General features: G+C 32.3%; 1 protein-coding gene across 4 annotated transcripts in view; it reads right to left on the bottom strand.

Annotated features, from left to right (window-relative positions):
* The window catches only part of LOC134692094 (multiple epidermal growth factor-like domains protein 6), a 108,525-nt gene that overhangs the window by 59,596 nt on the left and 29,136 nt on the right, over positions 1–19,793 (bottom strand). For all 4 annotated transcript variants that reach the window (XM_063552480.1, XM_063552479.1, XM_063552481.1 and 1 more), the window contains exons 2-3: positions 14,209–14,346; positions 7,729–7,835 (exon numbers count right to left, since the gene is read on the bottom strand). In XM_063552480.1, coding sequence (XP_063408550.1) covers positions 7,729–7,835; positions 14,209–14,346 — 245 coding nt within the window. The remainder of the gene's footprint in view (positions 1–7,728; positions 7,836–14,208; positions 14,347–19,793) is intronic.

Genomic DNA, 19,793 nt, shown 5'->3' with positions numbered 1-19,793 from the left:
CGTGTCACTATAATAAATAATTTACTTACTTACTTACTTTATTACTGATTTAGCTCTTTTTTTGAATTATGAATGAGGCAGCTATCAAACTGTTATATGCTTATATAATTAAAAGACAATTTAGGTTACAAACATTTTCCATTTTCTAATTTCTGTAAAAGGCCCAGTGAATTTTATTTATTTTCCACATTTCCAATACTGCTACTTGTAATTCCTATTTGTCAGATTTAAGTTTCAACATCCATGAAACCCAACTTCATAAAAAGACAAATGATTACTTAAGACAAAAGTATTACAAACTAAATGTATTTTATTTGGACGTACTTACAGAATGAGTAAAATACAGACAAATTACACGGTACTGATTTTTTTTAACATACAGCCCGTAACAGAGTAGTGATCGAATTCGCGTTTCTTAACCGTCAGAATAAGTTACGTCATCGACAAACTTATTTCAGGCCTAAAAAGGCATAAAACTTTGCTCAGTGCTCTGAGCACAAAAAACATGCTCGAAACATGAAATCCAGCAATTTGATTGGTTGATTTTCGAGTCTGAGTACAAAATTCATGCTCGAAATTTTTATGACCGCGAGGCCAGAAGTGACATAATTTAATTTTCTTCATCGACAAAATATTTCATGTCCAACGTGTAAGTTTTCATTGTTTAAGTCGAAGTTGTTTTAACACAGTAAAACATTTTTTTACAATCAACCTTTGTCATTGGCATTTTCATTTTAACGATAAAGGATCAAATGCGGGATCTCCGAAATTTCTATTATTTGTTACAAGGAAATCATTATTCAATCGAACATATGTCTTTGTTCATGACACATATTATGAAATACAAAGGAGTTGAAATGATCAAATACTTTCGAACTGACGGAAACAAAACTGAAGTATACCATTCCTATATCAGTATTTGAAAAATAACTAAAGCCTAGTCTTTAAAATCCATACTTGTTCATTTTTGAAGTGCTTTTAAAGGGTAATGTCATTTCAATCGATTGTTCTCTAATCTTCAAATGGATAAATATTCTTATCTTATTTCAAATTATTATGAAATAAACTGTACTGTACATTAGTACGATCTCATTCTTGGCTTTAACGTGATTTTGTATTGCACAGGGATTTACATTTAAGTTTAATATTTTTCATGTGTTTACGTTTAGGTGTGCTTTTTGCTATATGCTAATATCCCTTATCATCGCAAGCCAAGGCCTATGACCCAGTCCCTTACTCTTCACTTTATCACCATATTAGCCACAGTTTCTTTATAAAAAGCAGTTAGTCGTTAAAACAAGTTAGCTAAGTTGTTATAACAAAATAAATATGCTCTATGGTCGGGTTGTTCATGTCTCTTTGACACACTCCCCATTTCCATTCTCAATTTTAAGTCGTTATAGCGACTAAAAAATAAAACTCAACCCTGACACTAACCGGCTTCCGTATAATTCAAGTATAAACAAAACCCATGCCATAAAGTCAGCCCTAAAGGCCCAACCAGACCTAAGAACAACTGAGAAAGTTGGAAATGGCTTAACACATTATATTGCCATGAAGCACAAACTAAAATTATCATAATGACAAATGACAAAAAAACTACCGATATAAGAGTAAAAACGATGACTAGAAGCTATTTCAAAGCCAATAACAACTAATCAATAAATCATGTTTTCCCAGACTAAAGTATCAATCAGTCCACATCCAACTGTTTTAGTGTATAGACGTCCAAACTCTTATTTACCCCATAAATTGTATTATTGAGTAAATAGATTACTCTTCATCTTTTATGATATATTCAAGATACCCTCCTCCCCTGCATTCCACATAAATTATATCTGGTAAGTCTTTCTAAAACAAATTTTACAACGTCATATCTTGAGATAAAATATTTCTCCGCACTTCACATGCAGTTAAATTCAAATCTTTTAAATCATCCGCAAGCTTCGTGATTAAAAGTTTGAAAAAAACTAATTGTTTTATGCGGGGGGAAAAAATTGTATCACTATAACTGCAGCGATATGATTTATATTTCTGGTTCAAAGAAATAAACAACCAGCAATTTACAACTTGAGAGCCCTTTTAATATCCTTCAACACTTTCTCAAAGAACTGTTAACTTCATCGTCTACATTAAGAGTTTTTACCAAAAAGAATGTATATTAAGTTTTAAGTATATATACTTATATCAAAGGAACTATTTTCTATGAGAAATGTAGCAACGAATAAACAGACAAGTATAAAACGTTCCGGTGATACAGAAACACTGACAACAGCTGTAATCTGTATCTTTAGAACGTTTTAAATGAAAATACAATTCTTTCACTCCTGTTTGTGCAAGGCAACTCCAAAAACATGCAGATGCATCGTTGATTATTGTACCTGCGAACCTGAGACAGGCCAATTAAGATTACCAGCTGACTCTTTACACCTGTGATGAAAACTTTTCTTTTTCACAAACGTTATTTTATAATTGAAAATATAGTCTTTAATGTGATGTGCTTTTTAAACATGTATAAACTAGACATATGGATCCACGCATTCAGACGTTTTTTCATAATAATTAAATACCAATATCAAACACCAGGTTAAGCTAAAATTGAGAGGATGTGATATGAATGTCAATTAGACAACTCTCAAAAAAAAAAACCAAAGACACAGTTATTAACAACTATAGATCACTACGGCCTTCAGCAATGAGTTAAACCAAAACCGCATAGGCAGCTAAAAGAAAAGGCACGAAATGACAAATGTAAACTATCTAAAACGAGAAAACTAACGGTCTGACTAATGTACAAAGTGATGGAGAAAAAACAAATATGATATGCAGCAACAATAACAATCATTGTGTGCTTTAACAGAAAGAAATTACGTTGTCTATAAGTAGGTAACAGTGACCGACTTATGAATAAGTTATATCCCATCAGGATTGTATTTGTATTTGGATCAAAAACTGAGTACGATGACCAATTTAAGCAAATGAATAATCAAAAAACACATACCGACAATTACAAGAAATAATAATAAAAAACGCAATGAGAGTTTTTGTAATCATACGTTTTTTGATTGAGTTAAGTCTGCTAATTGATATTTTATCGTATGTTTTTATATGTTGTGATGTTATGCTATTGTTTCAGAAAAAAGGAGAAGGTTTGGGCCCATTAAAACGTTTAATCCCGCTGCAAATGTTTGCACCTGTCCTAAGTCAGGAATCTGATGTACAGTAGTTGTCGTTTGTTTATGTAATATATACGTGTTTCTCGTTTCTCGTTTTGTTTATATAGATTAGACCGTTGGTTTTCCCGTTTGAATGGTTTTACACTAGTAATTTTGGGGCCCTTTATAGCTTGTTGTTCGGTGTGAGCCAAGGCTCCGTGTTGAAGGCCGTACTTTAACCTATAATGGTTTAATTTTTAAATTGTTATTTGGATGGAGAGTTGTCTCATTGGCACTCACACCACATCTTCCTATATCTATTATGCTTATAGTCACATATACTGCATTGTTCGACACAAATGATTCTGGTAAAGTTATGCCTAGAACGTCCTTAGGTCGACACATAAAGTGTAAACTATGGTAGCTCATTTTCCTAAATAAGCCAACGGCTTGGTCACATATTTCGATGTACAAACTATACAAATAAGATGTTGTAATCGTTTGATGTAACTTTGTAATTTCTTTATTCGTTTTTCGGGCTTGTTATCTTTCATACATATCCTTTTTTATATATTTTTTCAAACATAGCTCATATGATGTAGCCAGCTTCAGTCTTCAAGAAACAAAAATTTAAAGAGGATTAAACTTTAAATACAATTTAGAGAGTCTTATAACAACAATGTATCCACTTTATGGACTTTATCGTACTACAGATTCATCAGGCGATGGTTCACTTTCGTTTGTAATTTATTTAAATAAAATTATATAATGTCAAAGTAAAATATACTTATGATATGAAATATCTGGGCGTTTATTTAAGTTGAAGCATTTTTACAGCGATTTGAAACATATTGTATAAATAATAATTCGCAAATCATGCAAACCTTTCTAATTCAACGACAAGTATGCAATTGTCATGGAATGGGCTAATATCAATATAAATAAAATATCAATCTATTAATCTTGATACATCTGACACTTCATCCAAATACACCCAACACAATTTCATATATCTGGATTTTGCAGGATATAAAATATTGTTTGACACTTTATACATTTTTCAAAAATAATTCCCTATCTTTAACATAGGAAGTTGCTTATCAAACCATTTATATATATATATAAATATGATAAAGAAAATCAAGTTATTAATTCAACTTTGAACTAATCTCGTATCAAAATGCGATCACTAAATAGAATACGTACCTACCATCTGTGTTTCGTATATTGCACTTCCGACAACATAAGTGATAATATTTCATTTCAAATATATATCATTCACAAGTGCAAAAAGAGTAAACATGTTTATGAAAAAAAATAACAAAAAATAACAAAAAATTAATAAATGGATATAAAAAATTTGGCCGATGTACAGCAATGCAAACAAAATACTTCTTGACACAAATAATTTCTTGTGAAGTTATACTAAGAAGGTCCTTAGGTCGAACACATAAAGCGTAAGTTTGTAACCTATAACCAACAAATACCAGCGGCGCAATCGTATGATACGCGATTATTTTTTGTTGTAAGATACAATTTCTTGCTATTTAGAAAGTTACGGTTTTAATAAAATTTTGATTTATAACCCAAAGTTTGACCTGTTATACAGGTCAGATTAAAGGTCGTTTTCTTAAAGATCATATTCCTGTTTTATTACATCATTATAATAAGTATGCTACATCGACCGTACGGAATTACAAGAAAATATTGCATGCGTTCACGCACCTGTAATAAAAAATGAAATCTAATAAAATAGTAAAATATCGAATATCGATAAAGGAAAAGGAAGACAAAAAAACAATCAAATTGAATAAAGTCTTAAGTAAATCAGTGACTATGTCATTATGTTGAATATTAAAGGCACGTATTCGTGTAATAAATTCATGTCTTAAAAAAAGAGTGAAAATTTTCAGAACTGAAAAGGCGGGCTTTCATTTCAGACTACAGTTTCTTAGAGAGATGAAAGATACAAAAATAACATTCAAACTCACATATCCAAAATAACCTGACAATTCCATGGCCATGGAAAAAAAGAAAATGAGAAAGAAAGAAAAACAGAAGTACATAAAACAAAACATGGAAAACAAACTAAAGACTGAGCAACACTAACAAGTAGACTAAATCAAATGAATGCAATATCGGAGAACTGTTCCTCGGACTATTCAAACATAAGCTACAGTTATGTGAGTGTTGAAGAACTTTCAACACAGCAGGTTCTCATTATCTCAGTTCAAGTTTCAAAGATATCTAATCTCACAAACTTTTATAAAAGAAATCGTTAATATGAGATCGATAGATCGATATCAGTCTATTCTTTAAATTTCATTTTTTCTTAAACGTGTATATTGATCAGTATTGTATTCAAATCCATGTTGGTAAAGACTGGCTGCGTCACTGTGGAGATGTATGGTTATGCAAACATTGATCTAAACAATTCTAATCTTTTATCTGTAAATTATGCATGTTTAACAAAAAACTAAAACGATTAACGAGAAAGTATTTTCCAACATGATAACACATGTTGCAAACAATTGAAATAATTGGTAGCATATAAAAAAACAACATTTGAAACATAATTGCTGTAAGACAACTGAGATTACTTAGATCAATATTTTGCCAAATTTACGAAAATTACAACATTGTTATGATACATGTAGATTCTACTTCGTTACTTGGTAAGTGGTGTTTCAGTGAAAATTCTTAAACAACTCATCAATTTAATGCAAACAGCGCATGAAATAAACATGCTGAAGTGGTAGTAGTTTAAGAGAGGAGAAAGATACCAACGGAACATTCAAACTCATAAATGAAAAAAAAACTGACAACGCCATGGCAAAACAAATAACCAAACTAACCAAAACACAAATGTATAGAAAAACACTAGTAAACTAACAAGAGGCTCTCAAGAGCCTGAATCGCTCACCTTAATTTTTTTGGTTAAATCTCTCATCAATGATTATTTTGGCTTTTCAATTTATTTAAATGTTCTTTGGCTCGTCCTATTTTCTTCAAAAGCAAAAAAAAATCATTTTCTACTATGTTCATGATGTTCTATTTTAGCCATAGGAGCTATGTTTCTTGACATACAAGGAAATGCAATATAAAATTTATACTAGATACTCTGAAACTCATTAAGCCTAGGTTTGGCTGAAATTGATACAGCAGTTTCAAAGGAGAAGATTTTTTAAAGTAAGTCAACATGATGAACAAATAGTGAAAACAGTCTTTAAAGGGCAATAACTCCTTAAGGGGTCAATTGACAATTTTGGTCAAATTGACTAATTTGTAGATCTTACTTTGCTTAACATTTTTGCTATTAACAGTTTATCTGTATCTATAATAATATTCAAGATAATAAACCAAAAACTGCAAAATTTCTTTAAAATCATCAATTCAGGGGCATTATACCTGAAAAAACAGTTACCCAATTCGGCTGAAAATTTCAGGACAGGTAGACCTTGACCTAATAAATACTTTACCTTCTTGTCTTATTTGCTCTAAATGCTGGAGTTTTTGAGATATAAGTCAAAAACTGCATTTTACCCTGTGTTCTATTTTTAGCCATGACGGCCATGTTTTTTGACGAAATAAAAAATAAAGCACAAACTTTATTTTATACACCCTACTGATCATTCAGTTGACGTTTGGTTGAATAGTTTTAGAGGAGAAGATTTTTTAGAGTTAGTAAATATGATGAACAAATTGTGAAAAATTGTCATTAAAGGACAATAACCCCTTAAGGGGTCAATTGACAATTTTGGTCATATTTATTTATTTGTAGATCTTATTTTGCTGATCATTTTTGCTGTTTACAGTTTATCTTTATCTATAATAATATTCAAGATAATGACCGAAAACTGCAAAATTTCTTTAAAATTACCAATTAAGTGGCAGCAACCCAACAATGGTTTGATTTTATCTGAAAATGTTAGGGCTGATAGATCTTGACCTAATGAACATTTTTATTACATGTCAGATTGCTCTAAATGCTTTCGTTTTTGAGATATACGCCAAAAACTGCATTTGACCCCCATGTTCTACTTTAAGTAACGGCCGCCATGTTTTTTGACGGATCAAAAATCAAAGCACACACTTTGTGCAAGATAATCTAAGGAACAATCATGCTAAGTTTCATTCAAATCCATTTAGTAGTTTCAGAGGAGAAGATGTTTGAAAAATTGTTAACGACGACAGACGACGACGACGACGACGGACGCCATGCGATGAGAAAAGCTCACACGGCCTTTTAGGCCAGGTGAGCTAAAAATGAGCAACACGAACCCCAACAAGAGCCATGAGTGATCCCAGATTCTCTAGAATGATAGACCGATTCATTTTCACATATGGCACCTGTTCAGGTGGTTGTGTAGTTCATGTAAGTTCCAAACGGTGATTAGTCTTAATTCGGATGTTCAAATGTTCATAAACACAGTTTCAACTGAGTCAGATAATTTTCATCTTTAGAATTGTATATAAAATTATCAATGTGACCACCGTATGTCAAAAGACCAACGAACATGGATGTAAGCAACCAGGATAACAAAAGTGCCGTTATATATCATATCGTACTTACGAAACATGCAGCCAAGACCATTGACTTCCTGCCAGCCATGACAACATTTATACCGTGTGACGTACTGGTGCTGATATCGCTGTCTCGTTGTCTTGTAGTAATGGGTTCTGAAACAATAACATTCGATTCAGTATTTTAAAAAAAATTATTAAAACTTTTGGCATAGGAATTTTGAAATGACAAACAGTGAACTTTATTAGATTTAAAAGAAGTTCAATCGGTTATACATGTTTATATTAATAGCACTTAGGTACCTTAGTCGATTTTTTGTATACTCTTTTTGTCTAGATACTTCGATATGATAATATATAAAGGTAGATGGTGTATGATTGTAAATGGAACAGCTGTTTATTTAAGATCAAAGGGTAATCCACCAAAGACAAAAAGACTATTCACCAGAGACCAAAGAACTATGTTTTAAAGACCATCGAAAATCAAGGGACTATCCATCAGAGATCAAGGGACTATCTACTAGCGACCAATAAACTATCTACCAGAGACCAAATTACTTTTCACCGAGACCTAAGGAATAACCTACACAGACTAAAGGGACTAGTAGTATCAGGGACTTAATTGATTATTAATCAGAGAAATGTATCTATCCGTCAGAGACTATCAATCTATTATCAGAGACAACAAATATATCGCAGCTAGAAATGGCACCAAACTGTATATGCAAGGCATGTCAGGTTTACGGATTCGTTTTTATTATAGTGTATTTTTCTATCTGCCTGGTTTGAAGCTATAGTTTTTAACTTCAAACCAATCAAACCAAACGAAAAAAAGTAATGCCCTCATTCATAGATGTGTACTTTTTTTCTCCGAAACTAAATTGATGAAGTAACTAAATTTAAGATGCTGTTTGTTTATCGACAAATCCAAAGGCCAATTTGTTAATAAGTTAAAAATAAATGAAATAAGGAAGTTTTGTAAATAATTAATAGAGAAGTCAATGGACCTCATTAATTTTAATGCTTATAGCGCCGTCTTGATTTATTTAACTGCGATCCTATTGACAATTATACGCATGTGAATAAATTGTAGTACGGGTAAATTTTTATTTGAATCGGGAATTTAATTGATGGGTTCTGAATGTTAAATTATACATGTACATAGGATACGTTGCGTAATTGCATATATGGGTCCTGTGCGTCTCTTATTACAGAAATAAATCTAACTATAAAAAAAAGATCGTAAATTTTACAGAAAGGTGCACAACTTTAAGAAATTTATTTTGTTTTCATTATTTTTATGAGGGGGGGGGGGGGGGGGGGGGGTAGAAGATAAGTAAGTTTCAAAAATCGATTGTAACATTCTACAAATTTAAACAAAAAATCACACTCCTTGCTTTGCTTTTTTTTCGTTCCTTCCCCGTTCCCCGAATATAAAATAAAACTTAGAGGAATCGAAAAAAAGATAATACTTAAAACAACTTCATGTCTTCATATAACAAATAATATTTTAGTTTATCTTTACAACTGCTACGTGTTTTTGAACAAGTTTGCATCAAAAGAAATCCGGAGCCAAAATTAATTAGTCTGCGCATCTTAATCTTAATTGCGGTAATACTTAGCCTCACTTTCGGTAGACATTTTTATTTATTAAACAAATTGCTTAATGGTTTTTGATGTAACATCAGTGTTGTCCTATGATCCAAAAGTTTTTCGCTGTAAAATTCGACATAGACCACCCAACAAATACTATAAGAACAAATTAGTCTTTGCACTTACATGTTTCGCTCTCAATTACTTGTATACTTAATGTTTCATTTTATTTATTGTTACGAGCTAGGTTTTATATTTTATAGTTTTAAAAGCCCGTATGACCCTTATTTATTCCACAACGTGTGCTCAAATGATAGGCTTTAGGAAAGATTTAAATATTTTATATCTTTAAATTTAAAGATGATGATTTAAAGTTTAATAATAGATACTTAACAGAAAAATGAATACCGTGTAATGATACTTTAATATACACGTTACTATAGAAATGGTGGTTGTTTAACAGGAGAAAATAAGCCTTCTCACTCAAAAGCTGAATCAAGTCCGAAGGTTAATCTATTAAAAGAATTATTTTTTTCGAACACTTACAGATCTTTTTCGCTGGTGTAGGAATACTATAACCTGAGATAACCGTGTTGTCAGGGAGCAGGTTAACATGACATGTATAAACGTTTTTGTTGCCATGACACTGGCAAATGATGCAAGACTTAACATATAATATTGGAATGGTATACGTATGAACGCCATTTCTACGCGAGTGGCGTTTAATTTCCGTAGTAACCTACTACAGGAGCGCTCCAGAATATAAGTTTGGAATCTCTTTACAAGTTATTTTTTTCTGATTTTTTAATACGGGGCCACAATTTTTAACAATGTGTTTGTGGACCGCTACTGATACAGATTTAGTTGTTACCAAAGGCGACAAAGTATTAATGGCAAAACACTTCATTTAAAACTGTTGACTAAAAACTGATCTATATATTAATTTAGTTTGTAGTTATATCTTATTTTCGTTATTTATTTTCTTGTTACAAACCCATATCATGTGTTTAATGGCAATTACAATATTGAATTGCATTTAAGTTATTCGAATGAAAAAGGAGTTCCCAAAAACAAAATCTAGCTGTTTCTGGGTCACCAAATGGTTATGAAAAGAATAGACAACCGTATGACAAGCTGACAGCTTAAGTGCAATGGAAACGAATGATCTGAAGACAAACCCTCGATTTAATATAAAAGATTCCAATAGTATAGTTGAAATGAACATATATAATTCCTTAGTCCTTTATATTGTAATTGTTATTGCACAGGTATGCATTAAAAACAAGTCCATGAGTGCAACTTAAAACGAACTGTCTTCACTATAAGGGTGTTTTATTGGGTTTTTATTAGTATTCTTTGACTAGTTTTGTAGACTGTTGTATTGCTTTTCGATTTTCGTTCCTTTTCGGCGTTTATAATCTTCGATTCATGCTGCAACTGCTCCGTCGTACTAAATCAAACTGACCTCGCTAAGGTGTTTGCCCTACCAACTTTTGTGTACCTTTGAAACAAATCTGACAGTACAATTTACTATTTTATTTAATGTGCACTAAATACCTCATAGTGAATACCTCACACAAACTTTATTCGCATTTACTGTCATTTTTAATTTCCACTTATTGTTTTCCACTTAGGAAGTATGTGACACTTTCAAGATAATATAAATGCTAAGTTTGGTAATTCGATGTTATGTTTATTAATGACATGAACATGACAAGTCGTTATGGTAGGTCACCGACCCATCAAGAGGCAATTCATTTGTATTAATTATTTTGCATTTAAAAATTCATCTCGAATTAAATACTCGAGAAATCTTAGTTTTCAACCTTTAATAAACTACTAAAACTTAACCTCTTAAAAAATAAATTAATTTGTTTTCAGTTTAATAATAACAAGGTTGATGCACCATTATGCAAGGTTGACTTCTGGTGTCCTATTAAGATTTTATTTGTCGCGAATGTTAAATATCTAAAAAAAAAATACCCAAAACCAAACACTTTAGTGTACGCTAATAATTATCGTAAGAAATATTTAAGTACCAAAAATATCGGACAGTACGGAATTACAAAAAAATATCGGACAGTACGGAATTACTAAAAATATCGGACAGTGTGGAAATACCAAAATATCGGACAGTACGGAAATTACATAAAAAGTATGACATGCCAGTACAAACAGACCGTCTAAACCACCAACACTGAACTCCATATATAGAAATAGACGTACAAAAGTCAAATCGCAATAACAGTAGCAGTATTTTAGGATACATCATGTATTTTTATTCCAGGCCTACAATAGTAAGGAAGTATAATTATATTTCCCCTGGTCAATGTGTATGTCCGTACTTCCATCGATTCGCACGTTCCGTGTCGATGGCAATTTTGTGGGCATGGCAGTTTACCATTAATTTAAGTTGTGGCCACATTAACTAGAAGCTAAGTCCACAAGTTCATTATGGTATACGAACATGAAAATGCGATCGTGTGAATCCAGTGCACCTTCAGGTTTATGTTTTTTGTTGAGATAGTTAACCCTCCGATGTTGTGATCTCATCAACTTGAAGCTGAGTACACATGTTATAATGACGTAAACCGTATGGACGCCCCGTAAAGGTTTTGACCCTGGTTGAAGGGTTCACCGAACAAGAAAAATCATAGTGCGAGCGGGCATGATGCCCTTTGTAAAAATAATCTTGTTTTATAATAGTTTTAATGACACAGAGTTCCTTAAAAGTCAAGTATAGAAAACAGCTGATGGAATGCCGCACATGAAACAGAGATAAGACAAATGGCTTGACATAATAGTTTTGTAGGTAATTAGAGGTTACGCTGATAATGTCATGTACATTTCATTGCAGTACATCAATAATGACAAGATGTTCGTTACAAGAACTGACCCATAAAATATGTCTCAAGAAATTAGGCAATTTGGTTGTGAACTTTATTTTTGTAAAGGTTCTTTCTTTTCTGTGACATTAAGACGCAAGGTGTGTCATGACATTTGTACGAATAATGAATAATGTAGCCATTCTACACGATTCACAAATAACTTATAGATGACTTTTAAAACAAAATGAGAAACTGGATCAAGCCTGCTTGTAAAAGGCTAAATTAACAAGTATATAGCGTTATACTTTATACTTGTAGCCATGTAGGTGGTATCTTGCATGAAAGAAAGTTTGACTTGAGTGCGGTGGTAGAGGCGTTCAATTCACGGTCAAACACTTCAGAATTTGTAATAACTTGATTTCAGCTTATTGTTTTTCGGGGTTGGAGCGAAGAATGGTAGACAGAGCAAACTAGTGTACCCAGTTATCGTGACATGTCTTCTTGTGGACTTTATATTGCGATCCAGTAAAAATGGTCAAACAAAACAGTTGAAAAGTGTTCTTAATAATGTTGTTTAAAGTTCAACATATGCTTTAATAAAATATTCAAGACTATACATTTAATTATAAAAGATATATGCACCATTTAAACATAAGATATTGTGTTGCACTATTGTGTAAAACTTGTTTTGACTATTGTTTAATCATCCTGCTCAGCTCTGATTTTAGCATTTATCTAATGACGTAATAAAATAATGTTATTGTATCATGACAAATCTAAGCCGACTAAAAAACGTTTGTATTTGTTGAATGTCCTATTTCCATATTGGCATTTGGTTCTGAATCAGTTTGACTATTTATTTGTTAACTTAATTGGATAAAGTTTTTTTTATAATGCCCAACCTAATGACCTCTCTTCGTAAATAAAACAATCTTGTGATCTGTCTTTCAGAAGTTTCAATGTATGAATTGTCCAATTATTCAAACTTGAAAGAAATTGCAAAGTCTGGAATACAATCGAAGTATATCAGTGGAAATACAGGTAATTATGAAACGCTAGTTAGTTCTTTAATGTCCATATGTTCGTAGACTTAATTGCATGTCTCATTTCGTTAGTTCAGAAGGTACAATTATTGGACATCGATGAACGTAAGCGGCTTTTTTGTATCGAACAGTCAATTAATGAATAAGTAACGTTCGGGACTGCACTTGATTTAGAACCAATCAATTAATCCGTTACAAATGACGGTTACATGTAATTGTAATACGGATCGGAAATAGCAGATGTGTTTTGTCAATTTTCTTTTATTACGGTTTCTTATAATTATTAAATTATTTGGTATTTAAGGCACTGGAATTGAAGGATTATTTAACGAAAGTGAAGTCTCACGCAAACTTTGTCAATAAAATACTGCATAGGTTTGAAATATGAAACAGCTCACGCTATGGTCTTCTATATGAATCTTTGTTCTGATTTCTAAGTAAACGATAAAACATCAATAAAGACATATATTCAAGCAGTAAAAATGTTGCTTTATTTCTTGAGTTCTTTGTTTCTCCTTGACGCGTCATGCTATGAAACTCCATCGTAAGCTATTTGCCGTCTTTAAAACGTAACTAACAACGTCGGATACTAAGTCGTAAACAAAAACATGATACTGATAGAACATTTTAATTGTTCTTTTAACAATATTACACAGTTTATTCCGAACATCAGATACTTTGGAACTCTTCGCACTTTTAGTCATAAGAAATATTTTTTCACTTATACTCGTTCTTGGTGCATTAGTGTTTTATTTCATTTGCAATATCGATATCATATAAGTTCTATATTCCATTTATGCGTTTCTAATAAACCCTCTTAAAGAAATGGACAATCTTACTTTTAGGGGTGAAAGAATTCAAACTTCGATTGAATAAGTGTTTCAAATTGCAAAGTTATATACTCTTACAGTAAAATTGTTTTAACGTATATATCTATCAAAGAACAAGACCTGTGGTTCAATGTAATTCTGATGATTTAAATAGAAAAATGCGGCTGGGTGAGTGTCGCAATAATAAGAACACAAAGTTTTTGAAATTTTTACTTCCAAATATCAAAAAACTTACCTTCGTTCATGGCCTATGCACCACTTTTTTGTACCTCCACAATTTGGTTTCCATACTTTAACCATTCTGGTATACCTTTGAACACATGGGACTCTAACTAATATCATTTGTACATCTTGATAAGGACACACATTTGGCCTGTAAAAATAAAAAAGGCATTTTAGGGAAAAAGAAATCGTTGACAATTAACCCAAGCTGCGAGATAGTTTTCAAACCTAAAAGTAAAGAATATATTTTGTAGTTTTGGTTTGTTACGAAAATGATGAACGAATCTGTTAGTTTGCATGCATGATAAATTCTGATATGAAAGTGACAGCATATCCACATTATCAACACCACCCCACACTTTTGACCATATCCAAAAACAAAAACGGCAAAAAAAACCAAATACTTGAGATGGTCGGATGTGCTCCGAAAGGGTCATTCTTGCTGTACTAGTAACATCTCAACTGACGGACACCATCTTTAAAAACAATCCTCTTATTGTTGCAATAAAATTGAGAATGGAAATGGGGAATGTATCAAAGAGACAACACAACCCGACCATAGAAAAAACAACAGCAGAAGGTCGCCAACAGGTCTTCAATGTAACGAGAAATTCCCGCACCCGGAGGCGTTCTTCAGCTTGCCCCTAAACAAATACATACTTGTTCAGTGATAATGAACGCCATACTAATTTCCCAATTGTACACAAGAAAACTACACAGACTTATGTATAAACGGTACACTAAAGGCTGGGCAATACGAACCAAACCAAAAACTTGAGATGGCGGATGTGCTCCGGAAGGGTCATTATTGCTGCACTAGTAACATCTGACTCAACTAACATACAACATTCTTTAAATACAACCCTCTTATTGTTGCAATAGTATATTTGTTTATTTTTAATATGAAATAAAAGGTTATTCTTTACTGATATGAAAAATAGATATCTATTCGATTTAATAAAAACTATACTTTATGTGCAACTTTATGTCTCTAATACCTGCATGTTAGGAGTATATTTACATAGCGTTTGGAAAGATAGCGATCAAATTTATTAATCTATATATAATTTATAGAGATATTAAACACATTTTGTATTTGATATGAGCATAAATCAAGTTTGATTAAAATCGTTTTTTGGCCTTCCCATCGTGTTTATTAAATGCAGTAGACCTGTATTGCAATATAAAAGTAATATATATTTTGCGTATGAATAACAAGTGGTTCAAAAGTTGGAAATGAAAAGAAAACAATCGCAATGTGATGCTTAAAATTGAATTAAAACACTGCTAAGTGTTGCAAAAATTAGGAAAAAAATCCAGAGAGGATATCCACAGAAAGCGATGTTCTGCGAAATTTGAACAGACATCGTAGTGTTGCAAAAATTACCAATAACGACAAATTGCGAAGTATTGCAAAAATTAGAAAAACGACAGCAAAGTGTCCAAAAATAAGACGAGTACGAGTTGGTGTATATGGGACATTGAAAAAAGAAACCCTAAGACATACATTGACATGATTGCATGAGTCAGGTATTTTTACGACCTGATCGCTGCAAGATCATCATTACGTTTTAAAAATCGCCAGACTGACTTCTTGACTTGCAGACGACATAACATGGTCTAGATTTATCTGATTTGTTTAAAAATACAAATCTTATTTGATAAGTACTGACATATTCCATATGTTTTATAAAGACACTAATTTGTTTAAATTAATTTTAAATGCATCTACTTGTTGTACATCAAATGATTAAATATTTAAATGATTGTATCACACGAACAATGATGTATGATATCAGCGATGGGAAGTTAACACAATAGCCGTTGTCAAATGAGACATTCCAACCACCAGGTTGCATCAGATAAATGGTTGTGCGAAATAAATAATTACTCATTGATATGTCTAAATCTTACAATTATAGCGCATCATAACTCATAGTCTTTGAAATCAAACACCTTTATTACTTAAATCTGTATTTTCGGTATTCTTAATTATTTTATGTCTGTAGTAAAGTTTGACAGTAGTACATGGATTGGAACCCATAGAATAAAAAAAAATCCAAAGAAATCTTTCTAATTGACCTCTAAGCTGAAATGTGAATTTTTAAAGGGGCCGCAAAAATTAATTTATTACACTATCAAAGAAGTTATTCAAGGTAAAATGTACTGCTTGTCAAAGCAAAATTGTGCTCAGAAGACAATATTGTATTCTAAATTTGCATGAATCAATTGGCGATCACATGGTCGTTAATCGGATATTTGCGACGATCAAATACAGTACTTGTTTCGTAATTTTAATGCAACTGGGTTAAACTTTGGTCGTAGTGAAATCTGCACTTTGTCGCACATAAACAGTCCCGATCAATCGCGAAATTGATTATACGTGTGGCGTTCTCAAATCAAAATGAATGTTACAAATAAGCGGTGCTGCTAGAATTGATTTTATTGTTGAGGTCTACAATTGTTTCATAGTCGGTGTAAAAGCTCATCAGAGCTTATGTTTGATTGTTATTGTATATATGTATGCCGACTTTTAAAACATTTACCGACTTACTTACTTTACAATTGCTTACGTTCACAAACATCAAGAACTTTTCTTTGACAAAAAAGAATATGTTGATGTGAAACATATTACAACCTGTTAACTATGAATTATTTACGCTACAAAACAACTGTTGACAATGCTTGTAAATTTCAATTTGCATGAAATTACAACCACTTTTGTCGTTAAAACATGAAATGTGATTAGTAATTCATTACATAACCATAAAATAGACACTATAATGACTCAGTGAATGTGTTAAATTTGATAAATTACACGAAAGGTGGTCTTTAATACAGAAATATGAGTATGCATTTCACTTTAATAGTACACACAACGGTAGGTGCATTTTGTATTGACGAGACGAACAAATGGAAACTGATGCTTGATACGTGTAATTCAAGCATTTATACGTGTCTGGTGCCCCCAGTTAAATGGGGTTCATACACCGGTTGGATGCTATTTGTATACGCACGATACCGAAAGGGAAACCCTAATTTAATACCCGTTAATCAATCATCTTTACATTTCTGATGCATTTCAACACAACGATAGTTTGCATTTTTGTATGGACCAGACGAACAAATGGAAACCGAAGCATGATACATGATATTCAAGCATCTATGCGTTTTTTGTGCACACAAGTTGAACACGGGTCGGCACATACACACACCAGTAAATTGCATTTTTGTATAGGCACGATATCGAACGTTGACTCAGGCTTGATACGTGTAATTCAAGCATCCAAGCACGATGAACAATCGGAAACGCGACATCTATACATGTCTGATACATTACAGTTTAATTCGGTACCTCAACGATGTTTTAAACGGTACCCACAACGATAGTTTGTAATTTGTGTAGGCACGACAAACTCAGGCTTATACGTGTAATTTAAGCTTCTATACATAATGATTAATCGAAAACGCGACACCTATACATGTCTGATGCATTTCAGTTACGGTATACGGTACCAACAATGGTATATCTTATTAAAACAAAAGCATGAATAGCGATTTTCAGAAAGACCGTTAAAAGGATTTGAGGGTCAAAACAATTTTGTTTATTTTGTTTACACGTTGATGCGTGAACAATTTTATGTCATTTATGGACATTATGGTTTCTGGTCTGTGCGTCCGTTTGTCCGTTCGTTCGTTCGTCCGCTCGTCCGTTCATCCCGCTTCAGGATAAAGGTTTGGTTGAAGATTTTGGTCGAGGTCGTTTTTGATGAAGTTAAAGTCCAATCGACTTGAAACTTATTATACATGTACCTTATGATATGATCTTTCTAATTTTTATGCCACATTAGAGATTTTCACGGTCCACTGAACATAGAAAATGATAGTGCGGATGGGGCATCCGTGTACTTGGGACACATTCTTGTTTTTTATATATTTAACGAAAACGGTAGAGTATTGGGGAATTTGCTATGTTTAATAAGATAAACCTTCAAAATGTCTGTTGGATCGTTGACTTTCGAATTTAAAACCCTTACATGAATGTCACCCTTTCCCACTAATTAATAAGGGTGTTGGTAGTCTCTTTGGTCAACATTGACCCTGGAAGTTCTACTTTACACGGTTGAGACAAATCCAGCTCTAGTTCATTAACCGTACATCTAAATCTATATGTAACATTTAAATCACATCTCTTCTTAAGCCAAACTGCAATATATCTAGGTGGATACGTTATCGAAGTCGACAGGTTCGTGGCAGTAATAATAACATAAGATACCAAGTATACATGATTCATCCAATTTGCTTCAGGTAGGAGGTGAATTATTGAATTGGGACCAAGAAGCCATCTTTAAGTTCGAAACAATCTTTAACAAACACACATACGTTTTCAAAATAAAATAATATGAGTTGTAATAATTGTAAAATCAGCTTTGTTGGAAATCACTAACTGGATAAAGTACAACATATTGCTGACGGAAATCTGGACTAAATCCATGTTCAATTATACAATGTCGAGGTAATTTAGTGCAAAATCGTATCAGTCTAGGCTGTTTGTTAATCTGTCAAAAACAACTTTACAAATTGCTGTAAAAACACGTACAAAATTGACAATATAAAACCATTACAAGTTTTCATAATTACAAATTAACACTTAGTACAGACTTATTAACCTTTTTACGACAACCTTTTACGACATTCCACAAATGGAGATCTTTTGTTTGTCATTGGAGGACTAGTTAAAATTGCTTTGTTTTTCCCATAGATAAACATCTTAATGACTTTGCAAAACAAATACCAATATTTGAATCATTGTTATTGGAATGCGTAGTCAGATGGAATGCTTGATAGTACCATGTACCATTTTCTGATAATTTCCGTGTTTTAATATCGATACTTCAAGTTATACGATAAGTGATACCACATATTTGCGCCAAGGTTCACGAGGACTGGGTCAATTTCAAATATAGTTGGGTTTTACAAAAAAATAAAAAAAATAAAACATCTCTAAGTAATATCAAGACGAAAGTCTAATTTATAAAATTTATGCTATTAACAAAAAGTACGACCATCTGATGTTCTGTAAGCTTCTGGTTGTGCAAATTGTCAGATTGTGTAACTTAAAGGATTATTCGGATTTTTTTGTAATATTAAAATTTGCTGTTACAAATTGTTAGTAATTATTATAAATTAAGGAATGTATCTCCCTCATGCAAAGCTCTGGTTCCGTTCACGGATTTGGCTATACTTTTTGGACCTTTTGGATTGTAGCTCTTCACCTTTTATATAAGCTTTGGATTTCAAATAGTTTGGCCACGAGCATCACTGATGAGACATGTATTGTCTAAATGCGCATCTGGTGCAGGAAAATTGGTACAGTTAATGTTATTATAAAGCAGTTTTATGTAACTAAAAAAATAAACGATTTAATCTTAAAAAAAAACATATTTTTTTATTTATATGAAACCGTTGGTTTTTCCGATTGAGTGGTTTTACACTAGTCATTTTTTGTGCCCTTTATAGCTTGCTGTTCGGTTTGAGCTAACGCCTTTCTTCCCAAAAAACAAAACGGGTAAATCTATTGTAAATTCCTATACCGGT

The sequence above is a fragment of the Mytilus trossulus genome, chromosome 12 (assembly GCF_036588685.1).
Source record: "Mytilus trossulus isolate FHL-02 chromosome 12, PNRI_Mtr1.1.1.hap1, whole genome shotgun sequence".
NCBI lineage: Eukaryota > Metazoa > Mollusca > Bivalvia > Mytilida > Mytilidae > Mytilus > Mytilus trossulus.
The sequence above is the reverse complement of the archived record's forward strand: the minus strand, read 5'-3'. Positions and strand labels throughout refer to the sequence as shown.